Genomic DNA, 26,969 nt, shown 5'->3' with positions numbered 1-26,969 from the left:
CAGATGGGGGGAAGGGCACTGTGTGTGTATGTGTGTTCATGTAGGTATGGGTGTGTCTTAGGGCTGCGCATATGTTTGTTTGTATGCATGTGTGTGAAAAAAGAGAGAGGGGTGGGGAGAGAGAGAGCGAGAGAGAGAGAGAGACTGCAGCTTCACTTCCAAATCATAAAGGAAATGCAATTAAATGAAATCATAATGTCCAATGTGATATATTTGAATGGAAGAATGATAATTTAGTCCTCCAATTAAAAAAGGGCAAACTCAACAAAGTCTATCACTTCTGTCATGCGTCGCATAGTAAACATTTTGGATTATAGAATTAGACAGAGAAACGCTACAGTAGGACTGTTTGCCTTCAATGCCAATTTCAGATTGAAGCAAATATGAAAGATGCAGGGAATCTCACACACAGCACATCATACTTGTGTCTGTCTGCACAGCTCCCCCCCCATCCCCTCACCCTTTGTCTTATATGTAACAGGCCTGTGCGCTACATGCAGACCTCTCACCAGGAGCCAGAGAGAGAGATAGAGAGACGGGCCTGCCAAAGTCTGGAGTCCAGCATGAGGCTGGATGGTGAACTGGGCTCCATATGGCCTACAGACACTGAACATACAGGTAGAAAGAATGCAGAAGGCAGGTATTCATTGAAACTTTTCCCTCAATATTGAAACAACCATACTATCAGGGCAGCAGACCGAAACAAAGGCAGAGATACTTGTATACAAGGAGTGGGAGAGAAAGCCTGAAAATGGAATGAGAATGGCAACTAACAGTGGGAAAGACGGAGAGAAATCTACTGCTCCTGTGTCGGTGCATCTGGAAGCAGTTCTGACTTGTTTTGAGCTTTTCTTCTCCTCTACGCTATTAACTCCCTGGCTGCATCACCCAGAGGCTACCTACTGTTTCTGTGGTCTATTGTGAGTCTAAATGTTTTACGGTGCATGTTTTAAAACCAGTGATAGACATTCATAGTATGGTTTTGGGTCACAGGCCACCAACACAGACATAATAAAGTAGTCACCAATGTAATTAACCAATATATCCTGCTGTCACATTGTTTCATGCAGTATGGTAAAGCACACAGTAGAGAAATATCATTGATTTAGATATGATTTCATCAAATGTCATGGAAACTGATACTGAACATAGTGTAAAAGAATCCTTGAACAAATTGGTCAATTAAACATCATTGTTTTCTATATTTCCAGCCAGTCCCAGTGAAGTTACAGTGATACAGTACTGCCATCTACAGGACATAAAGAGAACACAACATGACCTTTGGGTTATAATGGAGATATAATTTATTATCATCATATATGCCACATATGTTTTGCGTGTCACTACAGTGGGTTAACAATGATTTCATTCATATTTTAGTGTATCAACCTGCTATGTGACAGTACAACAGTACATTATAGTAGTTATTAATTATTAAAAGTAATTATTAATCTTGGTTTAATATAAATATAGTTAAGGTAAGATACAATTTGTTTTAATAAATACATACAGTATGGCCATTATCTGTGATTGTACTTTGGGGGTTAATAAGCATCATGTATTAGTATTTTCCTCTAATAGCCTTAAATACACAATGAGCTCACACAGTAGGACCTTAACACTGTAGTAAATGTCTATTGGATATCTATAGAAAAAAGGCAGTTGTCCAACAAAGTGTGTAAATGTGAGAAAAAGGCAGGCTGTGATTAAAAACGTGACTTGCAAGGAACAGTCAGTCACCGGTCTTGAGATAAAAAACCCCAAAACAACAGTCAGGGATACGACTACAAAAGCCCATAATGTATATTTAAGCGTTCTGACCTTTGACAGCGGGTAATAACGCCGTCATGTATTATTTCTGATCTTGTGTTATTCAGATATCTGAGCTCCGACGTGATTATTCGGCACTTGAGTGTTGAGTGTCTCAGCAGAAGAAAGGAAATTGCATCTCTATTATCTCATACAAGGCATCTCTGTGGCGGATAGGAGTGACACTCGCGCCGTCTAATCTCAGCGCGCAACGCGGATACGCACAGAGAGGAAGACGAGCGAGAGAGAGATGGATGGATGAAGTGGCAAAAATAAGAGGCTGCATGAATTGGGAGCAGCAGCAGCCTTGTCATTTCTGTAGCTTTGGGATGAGCTTCAAGTAGCGGACTACAGACTAAAAGATTGTAAAGCTGCTGATGGTGAATGAAGTGCTATTGAACACTATTTGGATAACTGTATGTTAGTATGATGCTTAACTTCCATAATATTGTTATAGGAACGACAAATATGAGATAGAGGTGTTTGAGAACAACATTTATGAAATTTCCACTGGGTATAACAGAGGTTATCTTTACTTGGCAAAACTGTATACGTAAAGACTATTAATGTAAGTTCACCATGTGTCAGACACTGTACAGTAATATAATGATGTGAGTTTGTTTTTGGTCCGTGCTGCAAAGAGTTTTGACTGTTTTGTCACTGAGAGAGAAAGAGAGGAAAAAGAGATATGAGTAGGAAGACGATACGTGGACAGACAAAGTGATTGAGTGAATCTGGGGAGTGAAACTGATAGAGTGAAGAGGAGAGGAAGAGAGAGTGCAGAGGAGGAGAGGCTGGAGGTATGGTTAGATAAGGCCGGTGGGAGGAGGGGGGGGGGGGTGAGAGAGGGTTTAGTGCAGGATCTGCAGCAGGAGGCGTTTGAAGTCTCCGCCGCACTCGGAGTCCAGAGCTTCTCTGAGGGGAACGTCGTACTTCTCCAGGTACATGTCCTTCACCGTGTCCAGGTCAATCTGCCGGTCAACAACATGAAGCTGCTGTCATGATGAAATCCCATACCTCTGCTTGCTTTATGTTTTTTCCCCCTTGAACTGGAGGTTTACATGGATCCAAAATAGGTACAATCGAGCAAATTTCAAGATCCAAAACCCCAAAATGGTGATTACGTGATTAATTCCTCAAGGTTTTCACTCAAAAGCATCAATATGATCAATGACGTCTCAAAGTGTAGGATGTTTGCATACTTGAAAAAGATAAATAATACACTAATCATGCAGATAGAAAGGATCAGTCATATCACAACTGAATGACTGAGATATTAATCAGTAAATATCAGTATAAAATATCCAAGAAGCGTTCAGCTTTTTCTTTGAGGTGCAACCAAACATCTAGACTATTATGTCGTTACCCAATATGCTTATATGCTAGAATGTGCAGTCACACACACACACACAGACACACACACACACACAGACACAACTTGCCTCAGAGCGTCCTACGATGATGCGAATGAGTGTGTCCTCATCAGTGCCCGCTCCCTTCATGGCGGCATTGAGTCGTCGGGCAAAATACAGCTGGGGGTTCTTAGCACACCTCACTATGGACACACACACACACAAACAAAGGGAGCATGCGTTATAAAAGGAATTGATAACTCATTTGATAATTCATTGGTAGTGACTTGGACAATGTAAACTATCCCTTCCCAACCTACCCAGAGTGATGTAGCACTCCTTTAGGGTTCCTGTGGCCTCGTGGTCAATGGCGTCCAAAATGTCTGTTCCTGAAAGCTGTAGAACAAAAAATAGAAACAGAACAGAAAATAGTCCCTTCAAACAGCAGGGAATTACCTGAAACTACAAAAACATACCATCCTCACCCACCAGAAGAGTGGCAGGTTTTACTATACTAATACTGGAAACAGTTGAAAACTGCCACTACATACCGACTCATAGATTTTAAAGGTGGCCTGGAGCTGCAGGTAGTTCCTGTGCGCCAGGATGTAGCTGAAGGTCGACTCGTCTGTGCCAAACCTGCCTTCTCCTGCCTGGTAGGTACGTACAAAAAAGAAATAATATGCGATCATTTGTGTGTACATCCTCCCTCCGGCCTGGTGCAAGCAGAGTTAGCCTCCATTCAGTCTCTCATCCAATTAAAATCCTCAGTATTAAGCAGTTGAGCCCATGATCCTTTGGTAGTCACAATCAGGCTCATTTGCTGAGTCAGTCAGTCGGGGATTAGACACTTCACTCTTTTTGTGTGCTATCAAACCTCATCACAGAGTGGTAAAAAATGAGTCATGTCTGTTCTTTATTGAGCATTATCTAACCAATAAAAGTAATTAAACTTGTATTTAGCAGACTTTTACCACTTGACTATCTCTGGACACATTTATATTTGTATTATTGTGAAAATGTAACTTAAAGTATGAATCTTCACACTTTAGCTGCAAATTTTCACACAACTCCCACAATCCTATTGAAATAGAAATATAGAAATATAGCCTAACAGCATAACATACAATACACCGTGGGATTGCAAAGAATCTGTACTTGTTTGGTTTGGGCTCGCATGTACAAAACTAGATCTAGGATCACCGGTGAGGCCGCATGACCACACAAACTTGACTGTGATTTAAAAGGCAAACTGCTCTCAGATCAGCACTTAAATCCTAAGGTATTCTAGGAATAGGGGGCTGTGATTTAAGGGAATTACGCGGGGCAGACTTTATCCAGGAGAGCTCACCTCAAACAGAGACGTGGCATCCTGTTCTGCTAGACCCTCATCCACCTCGTAGCCCTCGTCCCTACTTGCCTGGAGGAAAACAGAGGGATACAGGAGAGAGGAAAAGGGGAACAGAGGTATAAAGTGATGGATAGGGGAGGGAGCGAGGGAAGAGGGAGGGGAAGAGATTTAGAGAGTGGAAGAAAGGTCAAAGAGATGGATTACGAAAATAATCTCCTGCATTTAACGGGATAACGATCATCTGGTACACATTTGAAACATTTTGGTGCAATTGGAGTTGCAGTTCTTTGGGATGAGGATTGCAGTAGGATATGAGTCACAAGGGCTACACTGTTGTTTGTCTTTGATTCCAGGAGAAGGAAAGGAGAGGGGAAGTGGGCAAGGGTGGGAGCGCTGAGAGAGCCAGGGACGGCACCGAGGCCAAAGCACGGCAAACAATGATGTGATGTGTGACGAGTGTCCCAGGGTGATTCACAAGTGTAGTGCAGTTAAAACACCTTTCAGAGCCTCTATCGAAGGAAGACAAGATGTGGTCCTACCCCCCTTCGCTTAATAGCTTATATCCACTTTCAACTTTTCCACTTTCAAATATAGAGACTGTGGTAATGCTGGATACTTGTTAAGTGTGTAACCCTCCTTCCCCTGTAACTGCTCCCCCATCTGTCTGCTAGGAGTCACTTTCCTGGCTAAATGAAGCTAAAATAAAGCCAGTGTTTACCTGCAGCAGCGAGATCAACAGGTTCCTCACATCTCCGCTGGTGTCATCCTCAATGTCGGCCTCCAAGTCACGGTCATTCACTATAAAGTAAGAATAAGAGTAAGAGCGTTGCTACTGTCAAAGTCTTACCATCTTTACACAACATTTGTGCTCAAATCCTTTCAATCTACTGCAACTTAGAAAGAAAAGTTTCACAATGAGTTAAACTTTGACTCTGAGAAGAATAACTGTAGTTGTAACTTGACCAGCAAGGCAAGAGAGGAGAAGATGACTGACTTTACAATGATTCATCCCCAAAAGTGACCCACCCAAGAAATATAAATCTTGATTCTGCTGTTCCATGTTTTGACCACACTTTCCAATATGGGCGGAACATCAAATTGGTAGCTAAGGCAGCCTATGTGCCTCTGAATCACTGGATAAATATACTTACCCTGGGCATATGCTTCCTTGTAGCTCAAGATGTCCTATTGGGAGAGGTTAAAGAGGACATTCAGTCAGCCAATAACTTTATACAGTCACAGAATCTAGCAACACAGAAACAAGATTATATCAGGGAAGCAAATACAGACTGTTTCAAGCAAAAAGAAAGGGCATCCCTCTGCACCTTTTATGCTGCCTTCAAGTGCTCCTAGTAAGCTCATGCATCCCAGATCGAAAGTCATAAACACGACCTGTCATGCATTCAAGTGCTTTCGGTCGGGAATTAATGGACCCCATACTAAAGGCAGCTTTTGTTGTCTTATGTTTTACTTTAGGAATCAGGTGGCACAGAGCTACTTTGTGCTACGGTGGTAGAATGAAGAGGAGAAAATCCATGTCAAGCCTGTAATTGATTTCTTAATTTATTAAAAACAAAAATGCTTGACAACTAAAACTTAAAGGACTGAAAATAGAAACACACAAAAATACTAAACGTCACATCTCCACAACTTGGATCTTATAGAGAATTCTGATTTCCCAGTCGTATTTATCACTTTATTGGGTCGTTCATGTGCGCTCAATTCGTAATTGCCACTTGAAGGCAGCATTAGACCTCACTCAATCACCCAAAGCTGGCTGGCTGTCTCCAGAGGGTTAACCTTATTGGCTATAGGATTCACATCAATCTCTTCCATTGGTTATCCATCACCTATTGGCCGACCTGATTGGTAGCCGTGCACAGGATCTCCACCAGGACGGCTTCATCTGTGCCCGCCCCCTTCATGGCCTTCCTCAGCTCCTTGGCGAAGTAAACCTGGGGAGGGTCCAACATGGCCACGATGGCGTTCTCAAAGCTGCCTGTCAGCTCCTTCCTCAGGACCTCCTCCAGCTCCAGTTGGTGGCAACGGTGAAGGAAAAACAAGATGAGAGATATATGGAGAGAGGTAAATCGAGGCAGAGAAGGAAGGAGAGAGAGGGAGAGAGAGATGGAGGTAGGAATGGTAGGTAGGTACTTACATCATCATATTTTTCAAAGTAGGCCTGTTTGATCTCCACACGCTGAGCTGAACAACGATTGGCCAGGATTTCAATAATAGCCTCCTCATCCGTTCCTGGGGAATATAATACACAAATCATATAAATAAAATAAAAGTACTCAAACCATTAAGACTAATTCAATTTTGATACAAAATATATATATGTTTGGATTTGGGGATTTTACTTCTTGTGATTGAGGGGAGATATGGAGGTTGACTGTTTTTTAAATTCGTGAGTTCTTCTAATGGGTGATTGCATCACAGCAGTCAACATTCACTCTTTTCATGTGAACAAAATGGATGCCTTGATCACATGAGTAGAGAAATCAATAGCTTGACCATATATTCTAGCACTTGCAGATACTGAGGCTTCTTAATCTTTGTAGGAATGAATGTAGGAAAACAAACATCCACTTATTGATGAATGAATGAAAAAACAAACTTACCTAAACCTTTACAAGCTTTCCTAATGTCCTTGATGTCGGCTGTAACATCGAAGTCCTCATATGGGACAATGGTGGGCTAGGGAAGAAATAGTGACAGGGCCTTAACATATTGAAAATGCATTAAATAAATCAAATCAAGCAAACAAATAATGTGTTTACAATTGCTAGGAACATAATGGAAGGTAAACCCACCTAAACTCTGATTACCCATGTTTTTTATATTGCAAAATAGAGTTTACCACCTTTAATTTCTGAAAATGTAATAGATTTTTGTTATATTGGTGGTTGTTTGACCTTATGATGATCACCGATTGAATGTCATAGGCCCACCCTTTTATTTACCACTGCTGCACAAAACTGAGCAGGATTAGGTGTTGCAAGCGAATGAAAGGAGTCGATTCTGGTCTCGCAGTGCATCCGCATGCGTTTGTTCCTCCAGGAAAAGGGTGCAGCCTGTGCCCGCTGAGTCATGGGACAGGAGCTGCACGGCATGCAGCCTCCTCTCCTCGCCCACCCTCCATCTAACACAATGCGGCCTTATTGATCAGCGACACAGAGGACAAATTCCACATCGCTGCCGCTGCCTCCTCGGCCCTGGCACTGCGAAGTAACTCCCCTCGGTGAAGTAAACTGCGCACGTTCTGACTAGAGGCAGAGTTTGCCGTTTTCACGTCAACAAACCAACACAACTATAAGTCTTGTTTTTTTTATTATCCCCCGACGAAAAATCACAATAACATCCCTATTCCTGTGGTACTCAGTGTTGACTCAAAGTGACTTATATCCTTCTCGATGATGTTTTATATTTCTCCCCTGACTCACCCTTGAATACCACAGACACACTGTCCATCTAGGAATATTACAGTGTTATTCTAGTGATTTTTCGTTATAGGGTTAATCGTTCTTTTTGCTACGCAGGCTGTAGAAAAGTAATCTTTCTTACCTGCACGTTGCCCATGATATTCCAGACTGGAATTTCCAGGTATTATGTCAAGTGAAAGCTGTGTGTCGTGCTGTGCTGTGCTGTGCTGTGCTGTGCTGTGCTGTGCTGTGCTGTGCTGTGCTGTGCTGAGCTGAGCTGTGCTGTGCAGTAAGTGTGATGCGTGTCAAGCCGGTCGGCTGTTCCTGCAAGGGACGCAGCCCTGTCCGGTGGTGCAGAGCTGACGTCACCACCGCTTACTCATTTAACAACAGAGATGGGAGGTTGGGCTGGGAGAGGGGTGAGGGGTCATCATCACATGCCAAAGTCAAACAGATGAAAATACCAGAGTTATTTGCTCAGGCAGTCATCAACTGTTTGAACAGGTCTGGAGTGTCCCATTACAGTGCAGCTTGTCAAGCCGAATTTACTGTCAAAGCACACACATGCACGCGCGCACACGCACGCACGCACACACACGTAAACGCAAGCAAAGTGGAAACACAGTGTGGTAAACTGTATCTCTCCAGCATAGTGGTCAATACACTGACTCTGTGGTTTAGTCTCTGTCCTAAAGCAGAATGTCTCCACCTCACTGGTCCTCATGCGTATTCTGCTTTTAGCATCATTACACTGTCAGGCTCATTTAGACATGTTACTAATGTTAGTCATATGAAGACCCATGAAGTCCCAACCTTATCTAGTTCTAATAATCACAGACTTAAAGGTAGAGTCTTTTCTGCTGTTGATATTACACTGTTTTTAAAACTTTCATATAGTAGCCTAACAGATACTGTATATCTGACTTGAACTGGAGTTGTGGTTTAAATGTGTCTCTTCTTGGCCAGTTTTAAGGACCTGTCTAAAAGCTCCACATGGTGGCAGTGTTGCACCATGTCTTGTGGTCGTTACCCTCTGAACATCCAGTTAGTTGCTGTGTTGCTATGAATTGCAATGAACTGGATTTAATTCCTTTGAATTGAAATGTGAGTGTGGCAGGTAGTGCAGGCGGTCCTGCAGAATGGATTAGCATTGTAAACCATAAACAATAGTGAACAAGCCAAAGAAAACAACAGCAAATTGCAGCTTCAGCAAGGCAATTCAGTGACTGCCACTGTGGGGGTTTTATAGAAATATTTATTGTAGGATTGAGAACAGAGTATTTACGGTATGTACATGCAACACAATATAAATGTACAATATAAATACTCCCATGTGGATACTACAACAGCTTGTCACTGTTTGAAGCAACACTATATAACAAGCATACAATACAGTTAGTGGGCAAGTTACACCTTTGCATGTCAAAACAGCCTAAAACCATCTGATAGAAAAAATGCTTGTGAACGTTAAACCATGGTTAAATAAAGTAAAATAGTTACTTATCAAGCCTCTCAGTGTATAGATGCTGATGGATTGCTTGCCAACTGTTTCATTATGATGAGCACGAAGCAGAACTATAGATCAGTATTGAAACACTTGATAAATACATGACTGTATTGGTATTTAGATATTCGAAAAATGGAAGGTGGGCCTGAAGTTTTTCAAACCATCTTTGACCATTTCATATGTGTAATGATTTTTTTTTTTTTTTTTGCTACCTATCTCTGGTGAATTTTAGTGCAACATGGGCCCAGTATCTTCACTGTCATGCACACACCACTGTACTAAAGCTGGACTGACTTCCATGTTTGATTGCATTGCACAAATCAGGTGACGGTGTTGGCTAGTTGGTTGATCACAGGACAGAAAGGCTGACTGTTGTTGTTGGAGGTGCTGCTGCTGACAGCAATGGTAAATCACTAATTTTCTATTAGCAAGAAAGTGGTAAAAAGGCTTTGGTCATGCATTGTATCGGTACATAAAGATGCCCGCATGCACACACAAATAAATACTCTCACACACACACATACAGTAATCATTTCAATCTTTGCAGTTGAACATGTCCTAGCATTTGGTTGTGGAAAGCCAAAAAATGTGCATTCAAGCAGATGTAAGATGGGCGAGCAAGTGAAAGGAAAAAAATGCATTATTCACATTATCTACCCAACTCAGGTTTGGTTTTGGTCCTTTGAAAAAAACACATTCTGCTCAATGTGTTGTAGATATATACTACAGCATATGAGTGCTTTTTGGGGAGGGAAGTCCAGGGCAAGATTATGGTAAATGTGTCACTTTAAAAACAGTAAACAGTAAACCAATGTCAACAACAGGGAAACCCTCATGGATATTTTAACACCGCTTAAATTATTCCTTTAACAGCAAGCCATTTGAAAGTTCTGTGTACATTATTGATAGCAATGCAACATCATTTCAAAAGCATCATGTGTTACATAGGGAGACGAATACCAAAGGCAACAACATCAAAAATTTCACTGTCATATTTGAATACAAGTTAACCAATAAACATTTCGTTATTGGATGCTTGAAATTTTGCCACATGCTATGGCTTTTGAAAAATGTATATATATGGATAACTTTCATTAGAACATACAGTATCCCTTGTAAAAAAAAAAGGAAGCTGTACTACAATCCTTTGTTCTCCCCATGTTCCTCTAATCACAGTCTTCTTCATGCTCTTAATTATGTATTTGGCCTAAAGTTAAGGCATCACAACTGTGCTTAGGGCTTTGGTCATTTTCCTCAGTATTCATATCTTAGTTTTTTTTCTTTTCTCTAAGTGTTGTTTCCCCGCTGCCTGCTCATTTTCATCATTAGCGGTGTTCAGCATCTGATAAGTCTCCACTGGCTAATGAGTAACCTAGAATATCAGTTTCATCAGCTATTGGCCTTGCGGGGGAAACAGCCTAACATTCCGTGAACAACATTCGATAACCTTATTAGGTCGAGCCACCACTGTGTTTGTTGTCAAAGGATTGTCTAATATGCTGGTACAGGTACGTATGATTCATTTTCAAATTGCCTTGCTGTACTCAATGTGATAAAACATACACACAATGCAAATTGAGCAAAAGTGCAGACTAAATATTCCTTTACAATGAAGATAAAGTGACTTTAAAGTTGCATAAATTGCACCATTTAACAACAAAATGTTTGTTATTTACCAAATAGTTCTGTTTGGAATGCATTAATGGACAGCAGAATAAAGTTTTTCTTCTTCACAAAATGATTTCAACATACAGCAAGATGAGCCAGAGAAAAACTTTCTCATGAATACGTTGTTAAATCTTTTCATTTTTACCTTTGAGAACAAGGACAAACACTCCTTTTAGTTCTCCTCAAGGAGATATCTCAAGCTTAAAGAGTTCTGCGTTGTCCTCTGTGCCGTCAATTGTGAATACAAAAAATACAAAGTCCACCATCACACTGGATATCATGCGCTTTTCCCAGAGTCTTGGTCGTCAAAATCCCAGGGACAAACATCGACCATTTTAGCACCGCTGCTCACTGGAGGTTTGTAGCTAGTGCTCAAAGAGTTCTCTCTCTTCCTTTCTGGGGAAGTTTTAGTCTGAGCGAGGCTGGTGGGTGCGGGCTCCGACTCCCAGGGGCAAACTTCTCCCCTCTTGTTCTCCGTCATCTCGGGGTCTCTTGTGGAGCTCCTCCGCCTCTCAGAAGTTGGCCCGCCACCCTCCGATGACTGGCTAATGCGTCTCCTCTCTGACGAAGGCTTGCTGGAGGAGCTCCGCCTTTCTTTGCTTTTTTCCCTGTCCCTCCCTTTCTCCTTCTCCGCCTTGTGGTTGGACGAGCAGGAGCCTTTCCGTTTCCTCTTGGAGTGCGGCGTGGGGCTGTTGCAGGTCTTCTCCTGCTTGGGGGAGGGCGGACTGTGGTAGTCCCATGGACAGATCTCCACCATCAGGGAGGGCGGCTGCAGGAGGCTCCCTGTGGACTTGGAGTGGTCCGAGTGGAGCGTCTTGGGTTTCCCGTCGGTGGGTGTGACGCTTTTCTTACGCCTGATCCTGTCTGGGGAGATGGAATCTGAATTTCCTCCCAGCATGGGCTGCTCATCGAAGTCCCAGGGAGAGACGTCCGGCTTGAGAGGGAGAGGCGACCTGGGAGACCGAGGTTTTCTCGTCTCTCTACCTTCGTCCCGTTCTCCTCCCTTATCTCTGGAGCGGCGTCTGTTGGCAGGGGACTGTCCTAATTTCTGCTTCTGCTGGGACCGACTGCCTTTGGTGCTTCCGGAGCTGCTGCCCCTCCGCACTGCAGTGGTCTCATCCGGGGCGATGGAAACATGCTTCTGGGTCTTTCCTTCTGAGGGGGTCGGAGGGTCTTCTAGCTCCCAAGGGCAAACCTCGGACACATCGTAGAGGTTCCTCCCCGGCTCGGAACAGATGGACGGCTGGCTGCCACTCACCTGTTTCAATCAAGCAATAAAATGATTAGCCAATGAATGAATCACTGTTTAGTCAATTAATAACATGGCTAACCAACACATGAATGTATGAAGCACTTGACCAGTCAATCACGAATGGTACATTTTACAAAAACCAGTGGTTCAAACGATGGATAAGATAAGTACCTGTTGTTTCATGATGCCCATCTTCATGGGTGTCTTGGAGTACTCCACTGACTGGCTGATTATCATCTTGGGATAATGCTCAGGCGTCTCATCCACCTCTGACAGCATCCTCCCATCCCGTCCCTTCAGCCCCTTCTTACTGGCATCCTCCACACTTTGCGTCTTGTTGGTGAGGCCCGGCATCTTCTCCTTGGCACTAGCAATCACGCTTAGAGACTTCTGCATAATGGAGGTCCGCAGGTGGACGGGTTTCTTTTCATGCGTCAAGTTGTGAGCGCTGGCTGATTTCCAGAACAGCGGAACGGACTCGGTGGACTCAGCCGGTTCCAGTTTCGGCGCGGCTGCCGCGGCTTCCGGTGACTTCTTGGCGTGTTTCCGGCCAATGAGGGAACCCAGAAGAGATCCTTCCCCACCACTTCCAACAGGAGTTATTTTGTCTCCCGCGGTGGAGCCGTCTTGGCTTCCAGTCTCCTCGCCCTGGTCACAGACGTGGTCATAGCTGAGCGACTTCTTCAGGCCCAGGACTTTGTTCTTCAGGGAGTCGTCCCGGGCTTTGCCTGAGTGGAAGATTAAAGGAATGGTCTAGCATGAAAGTGGGACAGTTTCACTGATATGAATTCTCTTCTTTGCCCTTTAAGAAGGCATAAAAAATCACATGTTCAGGTATGTTAATATTTTTGAACATGAAGAACAGTCTCCTTCTCTGTTGTTTGCATTTCATTCTCTATGTGTATCTGACATCAAAGATTAGGAGGCAGCACAATCTGTGTTCTTTTGTGTCTGGCTGTAGTTAATGTTAGTGTCTGCTCACTAACAGTGCATTTTTCTGAGCTAGCGTGTTTTTATCATTATTTGCAATAAAAATGACACATTTAAAATTGATAAAAATCCACACTGCTTGCTCCTCCACTATGTATTTTGTTTGAAGATGATGAAGGAATAACAAATAAACCCGTCATAAAGGTTGAAATCTTATTGAAATCAGTGGTGTCTTGTCGATCATTAGTAAACCAAATTTACCAGCAGATTTTGACAATTCAGAAAAGGTCTTCTTGAGTTATTCTGTAAGAGGTCTGTATGTTTGCCGATAAGCAAGGCAACATTATCCTGACATATGGAGTTTGGAGTTTGAAGTGACACTCCCATATAAAAAGAGACAAAAAGAACAACGATATATGGGAGTATGCTTCCACCAAACGTGTTTAGTGGGACTAACTAAAAAAGAGGTGCCTGGAGGACACAGGGTCTAACTGTTCTTGGGAATTGAAATAATTGACCTGGCTCTGGGTCTTACCGTGGTGGGTCGGATCGAATGGGTTTCTCCTCAGGGTGCTGCGGTTGCTGCTGTGTTCACTGCCGTCCTCGCGGCTGCACTGGCGGTGCATGTGCATGGTCTCTGGGATCTCAGTGATCCGTTTCATCAGAGTGCGACCCAGGCCCTTCTTAGAGCTGCGCTTCTTCTGCAGGTGGGGGTTGTTGGCCAGCATCTTCTTACGCTTGTAGACTTCCAGCTGGGCATACAACTTCTTCAGCTCGTCCTGAAATAGGGATGTGACGGTAAATTACTGGCAGCTCTTGTGTAATTAATATCTAATCACTGTGTAACTGTCCAATTAATAACATCAACTTCCAGGTTCAATTGGCAGACATGTTATTACAGCATGTAATTCAATATGGTTTGGTTTTTACAATAGTAGTTACACTGTGTGACAGCTCAAAGCGAATGCCTACCCTCAAATAGAGTTATTCCTAATCACAAACAAGGCCAAATCTCTTCCAAAACTGGAAACTAGATAACAAAACTCTAATCTTTGACGGCATGAAGAACCAAAACCTGCTGAAAAGCTAATAGTGTTGCTCCACTGAGGAATGGGACACTGGATTTGTGGACGCAAAGAACGTTGATTTAAGCTTTACCACACAAATGAGCTTTATTTAAATATAGAACTAACCGTTTTGAACCAGAAATCCATATCCCCGTAAAATCCCCTTGCATATTTTTGCTCTAACTGCCACTCACAAGAGATTGCTATTCACTGTTAATGGCGCAGTTCAAGGATTTGTCTCCTGATGACACCGGCTATTTTTACTAGTGTTAGGAAAAAGCATTCATAAAGTATGCATATTTAGCTATATATATATATATGTCATGTTATGATTCTCAGTGCCGGCTCACCCGTATATCCTCGGGGTCCAGGCTGTGCTCGCTCCAGGCTGAGGTGATGCTGCTGTTGAGGTAAGAACCGGACCTTCCCATGTCCAGCTCCTCCTCATAGGCCTCGGTGGCGATGTCTTCCCTGGCCTGGGTCCCCTTGGACAGGAACTAGGACAGATGGAGAGGCAAGGTTAAATGATGGCATGTAGTGCTGCCGTTTTGGACCCTGTAGGAAATGTGGGGAAAAGATGGGAGAATGGGAAAATCTGGAAATGTATCTCCAGCAATACTGTGCCTGGCCTGGGACACCTGTGACAGGATCTACTGTGTGACAGATGGAATAAGTTGGTCAAGGGGTACATTGAGGTGGGGTGGAGGTTAATAACTATATTTCTTGCTGTAAATGATTAATTGGTATGGATCTTAGTGGAAAAGTTGCAGTAAGAGAAATTGCTATTTTCTTGCCCACCATCCACTGTGTTAAATCTGAGCAAATGATCACTTGTGAACATGGAAAAACAGGCACAATATTTTTTTTATTTTTCATATATTATTGAACTTTGTATTCAGAGATTTAAAACATTACATTACATAGTAAGGATAAATAAATGATTTTGTTTGAATTATTGATTATTGAATCAAAAAGTGCATTTTGATCAAACATTTTCTGATGTTGGATCGGCTCTTTGCTCGTTTGCTTTTACTAAGTTCCCAGATGTGTGTCTCAGAGAGCTCAGTCTGAACTGAGAAAACTGAATTTAAAATTAGAGTTAAAAGTTAAATTCACTAATCGCATTCAGTTTCAAGCCATTGCGTTCAATTTCAAATTGTGCCTTACAAATTCTTCTTTGAATTCACTTATTAAATAAATTCATTCTCCAAATGCAGGGATTCGATATGAGCGTGACACATTCAAGTTCATGCGGTTCAAATACAATCTCTGAGGCCATTCCTCACCTGGATTCCCTGTGAACAGAAACAAAGGGCGAGATAAGGCAGCATTTATTACAGTGAGACATTAGAGTGAAGGGACAAAATGATCTGGAAAGAGGAGTACAGAGGTTTTACTTTGACTTCACTTTTATAGCCACATTATTTTGCTCTGGTTGAATAACAAATTTGGAAACAAAGAGGGAGACTAAAACTTGAGCCCAGATTCAGGAACAGACGCTGTTTGAGATTGACATCCTGCCATTGTGCTTAATTATCCCATTGTGCTCAATTGTCTCGTACTTCTGAAGCGCCTAATTAAGAAAGAATGAAAGAAAGAATGGAGAGCACTGGCGGCGTATTGCATTTCTCACACAGCGGGAGAATTAAATGTTCTCCATCAGACTTGAGAGATTGAACATAAAGATACCCGCGGGAGTGCTTAGCTAAATTACAATAACCACTAACGCAGTTTGAATGAGTTTAAGGCAATGGTAGCATATGTGTCTGTGTGTGTGTCTCTCTCTCTCTCTCTCTCTGTGTGTGTGTGTGTGTGTGTGTGTGTGTGTGTTCCAGATAGCTCATATCAAATGAACTTGAGATGATTAATGAAGTGTTTTATAGTCAAGATACAAGTATACAAGCTACAGCAGTAGCCATTATGGAAATCTCTACATCTAGCCTCCATTACATTGGCAGGATTTTCCAAAAAATACTCTTGGGGTTGGAGCAATACCTCAAATACCTGAATTTGAGGTGCTGGAGGAATGTTAAGTTTTCAATAAAGCAATCAGGGATGGAGTCGCAAGTCTCAAAATTCAGTTTTATAAAAGGGTGCTAGACTAGTTAACATATGAACAGCTGGTATGATCCATAACTTAGATTGTTACCTTTGGAACGAGCAGCAGGCCCAGACTCACGGTCACAGTCAGATGAGTGTGAGCAAAGAACAGCATGAGCATCCAGTCAGGATGCAGCCCAGGCGCCAGAGAAAACCTGCAGACACACACCAGAAGAGAGATTGTGCTCAATAACCAGTATGGGTTCAGCCAGTTTGAATTGAGTACTTGGTGTATCTGTGAGATATGTAGACACACACACACACACACACACACACACATGCAAACACACATATGCAAACACAGACATAAACTGCAGCCCTTAGTGATTCTGTGGAGAAGGAGAACAGCATGAAATGTACCAGAACACCCAGGGTCTCTCAGCATCAAACAAAATATGGAAAAGGGAATGAACCGCAAATGAACTGTGAAAAGAGGCAGAAAAAGCGTGTGTAACTGGCGCCGTGTGTAAATGGTGCGGGGAGCATTTTATTGGACACATTTGCCTCCATTTAAGGAGTAAATCAGCAAAAGTTATGGAATGGTTTGTGCAATTAACTTGGTTGTGAGGGAATATGAGGCAGTATGCAGTGGTTTGAATAGTACAGCCACTGCAGGTAACTGCCAAAATATAGGAAGCACCTAAGAATATAAGTGATACAAGTCATATTGAAACAGATAGTCCTTGGTACATCAGTGGATAGAGCATGGTACTAATACTGCCAGGGTTAGGGGTTCAATTCCCACTGCAGCCAGCACAGATAAAAACATATGCATGATACTAAGAGTCATAATGAAATGAAAAATGAGTTGTTAGCTAATTTCCCATGCCATAATATACATTTATTTAACAATAAACGCAATTTGTGTTTTCAGCAACCTGGTTCAAAATGCAGTTTCATTGGGACTTTAAGTAGTCTACCAAATGTAAGTTGCATATATGGTGTGATGGTTCTGTTAAGGTGTTTATATAGTGCAGCATTTCTACTCTTATGGGAGTGGTTTCATCTATAATGGCAAAGATCTGGCAAAGACCCGATCTCAACCCAACACTTATGGGAGATTCTAAAGCAGAGCAACACCAAATAATGTAATTTCTCACAGAAGACTTGTGTCCCATTTCTGTCTCCATTGATGCAATCCAGACACTTGCAGAATCTATGCCAAGGCACACTGAGGCTATTCTGGTAGCCTGCGGTGGCCCGACGCCCTTAAAACACTTCTTCACGTCATGGTTGTCGTTATTTTGGCAGTTACCCGTACATCAGAGCTGGTGCTGCATTCACAGGCACCGGTAATACACATATTCTCTCAGATTACAGCCAGAGAATGTGAGAGGCACGTCTAAAAGCTCAAATGTCAATATCGTATAAGAAGTAGCTACATTTTGTCACCAATTTCCAACAAGCAATCAAAGGCAAACACAATGACAGATGAATCGATGGAATGAATCAGGCAGTGTCAAGCGGAGTTTGATTGTGTATTTTGAAGAAAAATTATATCCCTATACAAAATCCTGATGAAGTTGCTGCGAGGCAAAGTCGATGAAAAGATTCCTCTGTGCCAATACCAAACAAGACAAGAGTGTGTGTGTGTGTGTGTGAGAGAGAGAGAGAGAGAGAGAGATGGTTGCTTCATCTCTCTCAGGCTCATTCAGCAGAGATCAGCCAAGGTGGTTCAGAGGTTGTTTGCCCTTTGTCATCGCTCCCAGTAATGAGATTCACACTCATTAATCACATAAGACATCCAAAAGGATGGCGTGTATGTGTGTGTGTGTGTGTGTGTGTGTGTGTTTAGACGTAGCGGCGTTACAACTTTAATATCAACCCAACTCCACCACCACCACACACCCACACACTCAGACACCCTAGACAAACTCCCCCTTATCTCTGGACCACAGCAGCAGACTGGCTCTGATGTCAGCCTACCAAACAGCACTCTCTAACGTTATATTCCCCGGCAGGAGAGAATGGCTTGATTTATAACAGTTTCACACCACTCATGGACGCGTGTTCCTTGGACTTTTCAGTTTCTCCACAGATGAAAAGGATCTGATTTTTTCCCCCCTTTTTGTCCCACTGAGCACAATAGGCCGCCACTTAAATGAAGGAATATTCAATCACGACCGGTTTTATCGGAGAGAGTGTGACAAATGAAATCTTTTGCCCGCGGCTCCAGTAGGCATTCTATAAAACACACCTGACTGGTTTTATTCCCGCTGAAATAAGCCTGACAAAGCACTCTTTGGTCTAGAAGTCTTGTAAAAGTTTGGATATTACGACTTCCAGCGTCCGTTAGATATTGTAAGGTTACATTTTTCAAACACAGACGCTCAAAATCCTTATCATAAAAATGTGTTTGTCTGGAAATATGCTCTAGCAAGAGACCAACACACAGGAACGTATATTACCTTTGAGCAGAAATCAGCACATGTGACAGCACATACAAGCTAACCTCAAAAATAAGGGTCCAGTAAATAATTTGAGTCATTACCAGCCTGAAGTTTGTGTACTATTCCTTTTTAGCTAGCCTAATTGACCTTATTCACACGGCGGCCATTTTGAACATTCGGGTGGGAAACTCTACCTGGACATTTGGCATAAAACTAGTGTTACTTCAACACATAAGTGAGGACTTCAGATAGGCGCAACATTTCAAATTAACTAGCTGAATTTAGTGGAAGGTAGCTTCTAGCTAGCAAGCTACTAGCTACCCAGGCTGGTAGCTAGCAATAATGGGCCAAATATATTAAAATGGGAACCTATATCCCTCTGGATTCTTGAGATCCATTTGATTCTTATATGTTTTTCAGTGGGGAATCTGTGACATTATAAATGTTGTATGACGTGCATCTTGGTTACGGTGACCAGACGTCCCGGTTTGTCCGGGATTGTCCCGGTTTCAAGATGGGTGTCCCGAGTTCCGACAAATATCTGTAAAACACTAAAATGTCCCGGTTTTCAACATTCACTACCAAATTGTCCCGGTTTTCACCACAATTAAAATAATAATAATAGTATTATACTTGTTTTCAGCGCTTACATAGACGTTTATCATGTTCTGTCCCGCTCATTACCTAACCCAATCAAAAAACATAAACAATGCACCACGCGTCTGAATTCAACACTGATTTGTCTGTATGTGTGTCAATCAATCAATGTGTCGTTGTCAAGGCTGTTGCTAGCCTATGATGCTTGTGGCTCTGTCTGACAGAATCTGTCAGTACGCTAACGGTTAGCTGTCATGCCGAAGAGAAAGTCGGTCTTTTCTAAAGACCTCCAGAAGGCTTACTCTTTTCTTCATCAAGTAGCCGGCAACGAAAGTGCTGTGTTCTGCACACACTGCAAGAGTACATTTTCGGTTGCGCGCGGTGGAAATGCCGACATAAAAGATCATATTAACACGGCCAAACATAAGCGGTGGCTACAAGCTAGTAGTAGCACCGTTGCGACCTACTTCAGCGGGGCAAACGCCGGTGACAGTGATCTGAAACTGGCAGCTCAGGAGGGGACCTTTGCATCTGGTGAAACATAACCAGAGATGAAAGGTATCTGACAATCAAAAAATATGTTATATTACACCAGTGCAATCCTTGTGTTTTGTGTTTACTAGTGTTATTATACAGTTTTCAAATAAACTATGTTTTGGTGGATTTTTGGAGACAAAACATCATTTTTGGTTTGCTGAGGCGCTGTCCATCGTGTTGAAAGGTGCAGTCACTAGGTGTGCTAAGCGCTGAAATAATTGTCCCCCATCCTGATGAAAACGCCTATGGTGCGTGCATAAGCGCATACATGTGCGCGTGCATGAATGTGCGGTACACTTAAGGGTCCCGGTTTGGGGGTTTGAAAATCTGGTCACCCTAATCTTGGTACACATTCGGTAGCCTATAGCTGGCTGTATCTTTGAGGTAGAGTTTCCTACCCCAAGCGTTCAAAATGACTTCCATGTGAATAAGGTCAGTTTTTAAGTAGCCTAAATACTTAAATTACTCAGAACAGAAAGGTAGAATACTCAGAAAACCAGTTATTACCATAAGAATCTACTGGAGTACACTACTGGAGTACACTAAGTAGAGCAGTTAGAACTAGTTCCACCTCTGCGACAGAGCGACAACAAGACAGACAGGCAGAGAGACAGACAGTCAGTCACAGGGCACAGAGAGTTTATTTTGGGCCTGGCACAGCAGATCTATGCTGTGTGTCTGCCTGGGGAAGGCATGTTTTATTCACCTCCTTTCAACCGGCTTACCCAGGCAGCTCTGCTGACACTGTTCATTTGCCTGATGAAGGGGGCGGGAGCACTCTCTGCCTTTCATCTGACATGTTCAGCACTTGTAATGCCCGGCCTAACAGGCAAATATCTCCACGATTATGATTAAACAGCAGCTAGCGGGGGTAAAAGTCGCCTAAGCCCTTGTTATTGTTTGTGCCGTTTATTCATTACTGTCAGAGAGACGTTCGTCAAGTCGAAGTAATGCTTCTTCATTGTTATCTATTGTCCCCCCATTCTGTCTCCTCTCATGTCCCTTTCTCCATATCTTCCCATTTCCCTCTTTCTCTCACCACCCCATCCACTTCTGACCACCCATCTCACATTCTCACTCTCTTTTTCTCGCCCCCACCCCCCACCCCATTTTCCTCACACATCCTCGGTGGATCCACCCACCTGATGACGTGAAAGATGGCCGATATGAGGAGCTCGTTGTAGATGGCCACAGCCATGTAGCGCGGCTCGTGGAAGGCCGAGGGCACGGTCCGGACCGCGTAGCACAGGTACACGCCCCACAGCAGGAACAGGAACTCGGCTGGGGGTAAAAAGAGACAAAAAAGGACCAGAGGTGGTTAATAAAACTCCACTCCACATAAGATAAAGTGTGATCCCTATCTCTCTTCCCTCACAGGTCAGGTATAGGCCTATACAAGGTTTAGAGAATACTATTGTCAAAATCACCCTATCTCCATCTGAACAAGTCATTTAGTCTATTATTGAGGCATAAAATCTTAATTTTCTTAAACCAAGTGAAAAAATCTGCCAATGGGGTTAGATAGTTTCACTTGTTTCCAATGCAAATCAACTTGTTTCTAGTAAATTCCTGAAACAAGTGAAACCGCATTGGAAACAAGTGGAGTTATATCACCCCATTGGCATAATTTTGTCTTGTTTTAAGAAAAATAAGATTTGAAGGTTGAATATGAGACTTATGACTTGTTAAGTATGGACGTTTTTTGCAGTGTAAAGCTTTAGGCATCGATTTAGTCTCTCTTTTTATGTGCTTGCTGCTCTGCTGCTGCACTGATGAGAAACAGTTTGGGTAATATAGCGCATTACAGGGTATGGGGACTTATAATGTCTACAGCAGTAATTGCAGGCTCTCTCACACACTGGGAAATAAGGAGCTGAGCCTCAGCACGGCTATGATATTTGATGCCTCCAGTGTTGATGGGAATAATGTAGTTCCTAATATAGCGGTTCCTCATTTAGCAAGACTTCCCTGTCTGTCTGCAGTGTTTCCCCCCAGTGAGGCAGCCGCTCTGTTGACACATCCCTGCTACTGTCTGATCTCACCAAGGTCACACGGGCCGACTGGGATTCACACAGCAGAGAGGTGCTGAGAGAGGCAGGCTGCATTCACGGTAAGCGCGCAGATAACTCATTATAATGCAGATTGTGAACGCATTGGAATTTCAAAACAAATCGGTTGCAAAAATCAATAGCAATTATGGAATGTAATGAGGGGGATTCCTTTAGGGATGCTGCATTTTTGATGTATGAAATTGTGTCTTGAAGCGATCGAAAATATCTTGCATTGGCTGCTCTCTGGTGTAGAATAACAAGATGTTGTTGCATTTACTGCCAGTGGAAAAAAAACATATCTTCAAATAAAACAGATTGAAATATACTTAAAACAAGTAAATGACTGTTACCAAGTCAGAGGTCTTCCCACACACAGTCTAACTAGTAAGGGCTTGCTGTTTGTATTGTCAGCAGTGAACAACACCAAGACCAATGATCGTGTTGGAATATTCATTTATGACGTCTTGACAATGATTAGAGTCCATTAATATTCATGAATGGGCCTAGTCTATAAATCATCACTAATTACATGGTACTTAGCTTCTGAATTGGGATGCAGGGAGAGCTGTTTGCAAGAGGGGAAGGATAACAATTCTAATTAATACAGATTAATTACGGATTCAAATTAATTGCTAGCCTTTGACATTATCAATACTTTTTTTTTTTTTTTTTTTTTTGCATCAACTCCCTTTTGCCTTACATCCAAGTACAGAATGGGATGATTTATTCATTTTGGTAAAATTGCGCAGTCTCTAGTCAGCATTATGAGATTTACATGAAAAACAAGCCAAAACATAGAAAGGCGATGTGATTAATTTTCCCCTAGTGCTGCTGTGGTGTGACGCTCGCAGGTGTCCTGTCCTCCGGTCGAGCGTCAGCACACCGCCGCGTTCTCACTGGCTGTCAGGAGGAACAGCGGGGCTCCCTTGCGTCCCATCTCCTCTACGACACAAACCCACACCGACACACACAAACACTCAAAGACACACACACACACACACACACACAGAGGGATTGCTGCGCTCTGCATGTTTCATTCCATTTAGAAAGAACCACGCTGCCGCTGTTACCCACATACACACACACACACACACTTCCTCTGAAGATGCACAGTGTTCCCCTGCCCTGTCTCCACAGTGTCCTTAGCTGTCCTCCCTTCACCACTTCTCTCCTCCGCTTCTCTTCCTCTCAAGTTCTCCCCCCTGCTCAGATGGTGGAAAACTCTCCTTGCATCGCTGCCCACATCCCTATAAGCTTCACACTTCACAGGCCTCACTCCTCTCTTCTTCTTTTCCCTCTATGTCTCTTTGTCTCTCTCTCTCTCTCTCTGTCTGTCAGTTCTCAGAGGCAGGCCAAGCAGCGTCTCTCAGGGATCCATCCTCTCCCTCTTTCTAAACAGGATTAGTCTCCCCTGCTGTCAGACCGGCTTCAGTGAGGTGCCCATCACTGCCTCCTGCCTCAAGAACCTGTCATTAGGAGGCTCCTGTAACAGATCCACAAGGGCCATCTGGGCCCTCGCAGGATGCTACTACCTAGAACTTCTTGGCAATGCTTAGTTATTAATTCTGACTATTTAACAGTCGGATACAGAGAAATATGTAAAGGTCAACAGTGCTGACCTTATGGCAAATACCAATTCTTACATTTTGGTTCACTGCCAATCTCTATATGAGGCTTGGTTGGGAATATATGAGCTTGGGATTTATTTCTCAATTCTCTAAGATATATTTACTTTTATAAATCGAGAAGCAAAGCATCAGGTTATGCAAATAATTTAATCACTGATATGTGTATTGGTCCAATTAGGAGACTAAACACGCTAGCTTCCATTCGGCTCTCCCACCAAGAAGATTGCAGCTTTAAAATCTTCGCATGAACCTTTGACAACGATTCTGTCAGCGGCTGCAGCGGCTCACAGAAAGGCCACAGCCGCTTCGCTCCGTGCGACCGGGGAGCTCGCTAAAGAGGGCGAGCCATTTGTGGAAGCTGCACTTGTCAAAGTCTGCACATAAGGAATCATGGAGGAGCTGCTTTCAGGGGATAAAAACAGAGAGGGCAGGATAAACTGTGCGAAGGAAGTTCTATTATCGGATTCAACAGAGGCGGGTAACTTTGTACGAGGTCAGCTTTTCAGCATTGCTTTTTGAGCTTCAATCTGTGGATTACAGGCCAGTTGCTACTGACAAGTTGACATATAATTCAGACACAACTCTCTTTATTTGGGCGAGATTTAAAGAGGAGTTACTGTGCCACTGACAACCAACAGGTGAGGCCAGTTTTGAAGCTGTGAGAGGCTTCTAAGGGCCATCTATGATAGGTTCTTTGCATCTCGTTTCGCAGCAGAGCATCCCATTGTTAACTTGCTTCACTGCATCCTTCATTAGACTGTTTGTGTGCAAGACTATCAGGGGAGATGAAACAAACAATGGACGCAATCATCAAAATTCTCAGCCACATCTATCCAACCTTGAGTTCACAGCAAAACGCTGCTCCAGGAGCAGGAGGCCGAATAAACAGACCCATTACAGCACAACGATGCCTGTTGCTTGAGCTGGAGACGTGTTTTAGATTGTTTTGGAGCAATTTCATGCCCCGCTTAAAGAAGTCGCTCGATTTCTCTCGAACCAGAAATCTGTCAAAGTTCATCAAGTTTATACAAGATCAACATTCCATGGCCCGTGTTGTTTTTCTGTGTGACTTTACCACCATTTGTCACTTGAACAAGCTCCACCTGCAGCTTTTTTGGGTAAACTTGGACATACTCTGTGCTGATCTGAGGGGTTAATGGGTTACACTTCCCCACACTCCGTGATACACCTGCTAACCCGACTGTCAACAATGGATGCATTGCTCCCAAGGCTGGCTGGAAATTTCAAAATGCAGGTGTTTCTATTTGTGTGCAACCCATTTGCCGTCCAGCGGAGGCCGAGACTGTGCCGCCTACAACAGACAAGGCCGCACTCCAGCTGGGGACGCTGCAGCTCAATCCACTGAGGAGGGACTGTGTTGAGTTTTGGCCTCACTCTGCCCATCAGTTTCTGAACTGTAATGGGCTGTTTACCTTTAGACCACGTTCCGATCGATTGATTTGTGAGTCGGGATTTTCAACCGCTCACACTTGAACCAGTGTATGCACATTGCCCTTTACACCTTGAAAAGCCTGTGTTCAGTAAGAAGATAAAACCCCTGCCACTATCAAGGCAGCCCAGTATTTTATCTCAAGAACATCAGCTCACAGTACTTGTGCTTTTTCCATTTCTATATCATTTGATGTAGTCTACATAACGGAAACGATTCAGTTTGTGCTAATACAGTTCCAATAAATATGTGGCACTTCAAAAAATAGTTAATATTCCTACTGATAAGACAATGCATGTATAACTGAACTTATATGGTAACTGATGTGATTCACACAATCAAGTTGAATTTCAAAACCAAAAGAAAGTGTCAACTGTGTTACCAGCACAGCAAAATGTCCTCACTTTTTCCTCATTTTCCTATCCTTGTGAATACATTTGGTTCACATCTGTGTAGTAATACAACACACACACACACACACACACACACACACACTGACCGACAGCCATCATGTAGTCCCATCGGTCCAGTAGACACATGCTGAACTGCAGTCCCTCCGGGGTGAGGCCCACGGCGATGAGCGCCCGGCTCAGCTCGGGGTTCTGGCACACGGCGGAGGTCCAGGCCACCAGGAACCACAGCACCACCAGGAGGATCACCCCCAGCAGCCGCAGCACCCGCCAGCTGGTCATGTAAGGTGTCCTCTGGGCCGTGCGGGACAGGAACACCTTCAACACCCTGGAGGGAGACAGTGGAGCGGGACAGCGGGATCCCTGGTTGAAATCGTCCCACCCTGAACAGCTCACGCCCCTGGCTGTTGCTCTTATTAACATGCCTGGTTGCATAAGAGTTAAACAGGAGCAGGTGGCAGAGGCACTGTTAATTCAATTCATTAATTTTGTTAAATATGTACAGTATAATTCATGGTGTAATATCTCTAGTGCCGCAGGGTGAAAGGGAGGGAGGGCAGAGTCACAGTTAATGCGGTTTCACTTTTTGACTGCATTCACAGAATATAATGTTGGAGAGGAACATGTTTCGGATGGGAGGTAGGGCACAGATTTTTTTTTTGATGGCTTTGATGATGCAGAAAGCTTATTATCCCAAGGGAAACCACACTTGGAAAGTTCCTACTATTGTAAGTTTTCAGTATTTCTAGTAGCGATAATTTGGGTGTTGGGGATGGCATTGCTTTTTTTGCACACAGAAGTTTCACATAAATCCCATTTTTAACTAAAATAGTAGGGGGAATGCATGCAGAAGCAACAGTTTACCTGCAACTTACATTACATTACAAATGCACAACACATCTCTCAGGATTATTTTGAAATGACTCGATGCTGGTTAAGGGAATGTAAGCTGTAGAAATGTAGAAATGCCACCGTCCATCTTTCTCTCACCTACACCTTCATTCACACACTGACATATACAACAGTCGAGCTCTCTGTCAGCTGTTGCCTCTGCACTGTGCCGGCCTCTGTGCTCTCTCTCTCACCAAGCTAGGGAAAAATCATATTGGTAATTTTGTCAAGGGACGACTCATGCCAGTGTTTGGTCCTCCTCTTCCATCTCAGGAGCGGAAAGTGAGTGTGCACTTGAATATCTGCTTCAGTACGCGGAACCAGACAAGTGGACCTGATGTGAGAATGCAAATGTGCTTATTGGCAAGACTGCGTGCATGAGCATGAGCATGTGTGTACAAGTGTGTAGATTGGGATGGAGCTGTATTATAAATTGAAAAAGGCTATTTCATAGGGCGACTCAATTAAACTGGAGGAGGGGAGAGGAGAGGAGAGGAGAAGAGAGAAGAGCAGAGGAGAAGAGAAGAGAAATATGTGAAGAATCTATGAAGAGG

At 43.2% G+C, this 26,969-nt stretch overlaps 2 protein-coding genes across 2 annotated transcripts in view; both read right to left on the bottom strand.

The window, feature by feature from the left end:
• Positions 1-1,287: 1,287 nt before the first annotated feature.
• On the bottom strand, positions 1,288-8,203 carry LOC139926779 (annexin A13-like). Its single transcript, XM_071918591.2, has 11 exons — positions 8,080-8,203; positions 7,137-7,212; positions 6,671-6,765; positions 6,375-6,545; positions 5,664-5,697; positions 5,231-5,310; positions 4,513-4,581; positions 3,713-3,814; positions 3,482-3,557; positions 3,252-3,364; positions 1,288-2,780 (listed from the first exon to the last, which is right to left on the bottom strand). Exons 1-11 carry the CDS (start codon positions 8,092-8,094, stop codon positions 2,661-2,663), a joined length of 951 nt encoding a protein of 316 aa, XP_071774692.1. The 5' UTR covers positions 8,095-8,203; the 3' UTR covers positions 1,288-2,660.
• A 3,186-nt stretch (positions 8,204-11,389) lies between these two features.
• gpr158b (G protein-coupled receptor 158b) overlaps positions 11,390-26,969 on the bottom strand; it is a 54,067-nt gene continuing 38,487 nt past the window's right edge. The window contains exons 7-13 of the mRNA XM_071918584.2: positions 25,614-25,852; positions 21,128-21,266; positions 16,511-16,616; positions 14,712-14,858; positions 13,830-14,073; positions 12,536-13,092; positions 11,390-12,370 (exon numbers count right to left, since the gene is read on the bottom strand). Of these exons, the coding sequence (XP_071774685.2) occupies positions 11,390-12,370; positions 12,536-13,092; positions 13,830-14,073; positions 14,712-14,858; positions 16,511-16,616; positions 21,128-21,266; positions 25,614-25,852 (2,413 nt within the window). The remainder of the gene's footprint in view (positions 12,371-12,535; positions 13,093-13,829; positions 14,074-14,711; positions 14,859-16,510; positions 16,617-21,127; positions 21,267-25,613; positions 25,853-26,969) is intronic.

Source organism: Centroberyx gerrardi, chromosome 13 (genome assembly GCF_048128805.1).
Source record: "Centroberyx gerrardi isolate f3 chromosome 13, fCenGer3.hap1.cur.20231027, whole genome shotgun sequence".
In the NCBI taxonomy this organism is placed as follows: Eukaryota; Metazoa; Chordata; class Actinopteri; order Beryciformes; family Berycidae; genus Centroberyx; species Centroberyx gerrardi.
The sequence above is the reverse complement of the archived record's forward strand: the minus strand, read 5'-3'. Positions and strand labels throughout refer to the sequence as shown.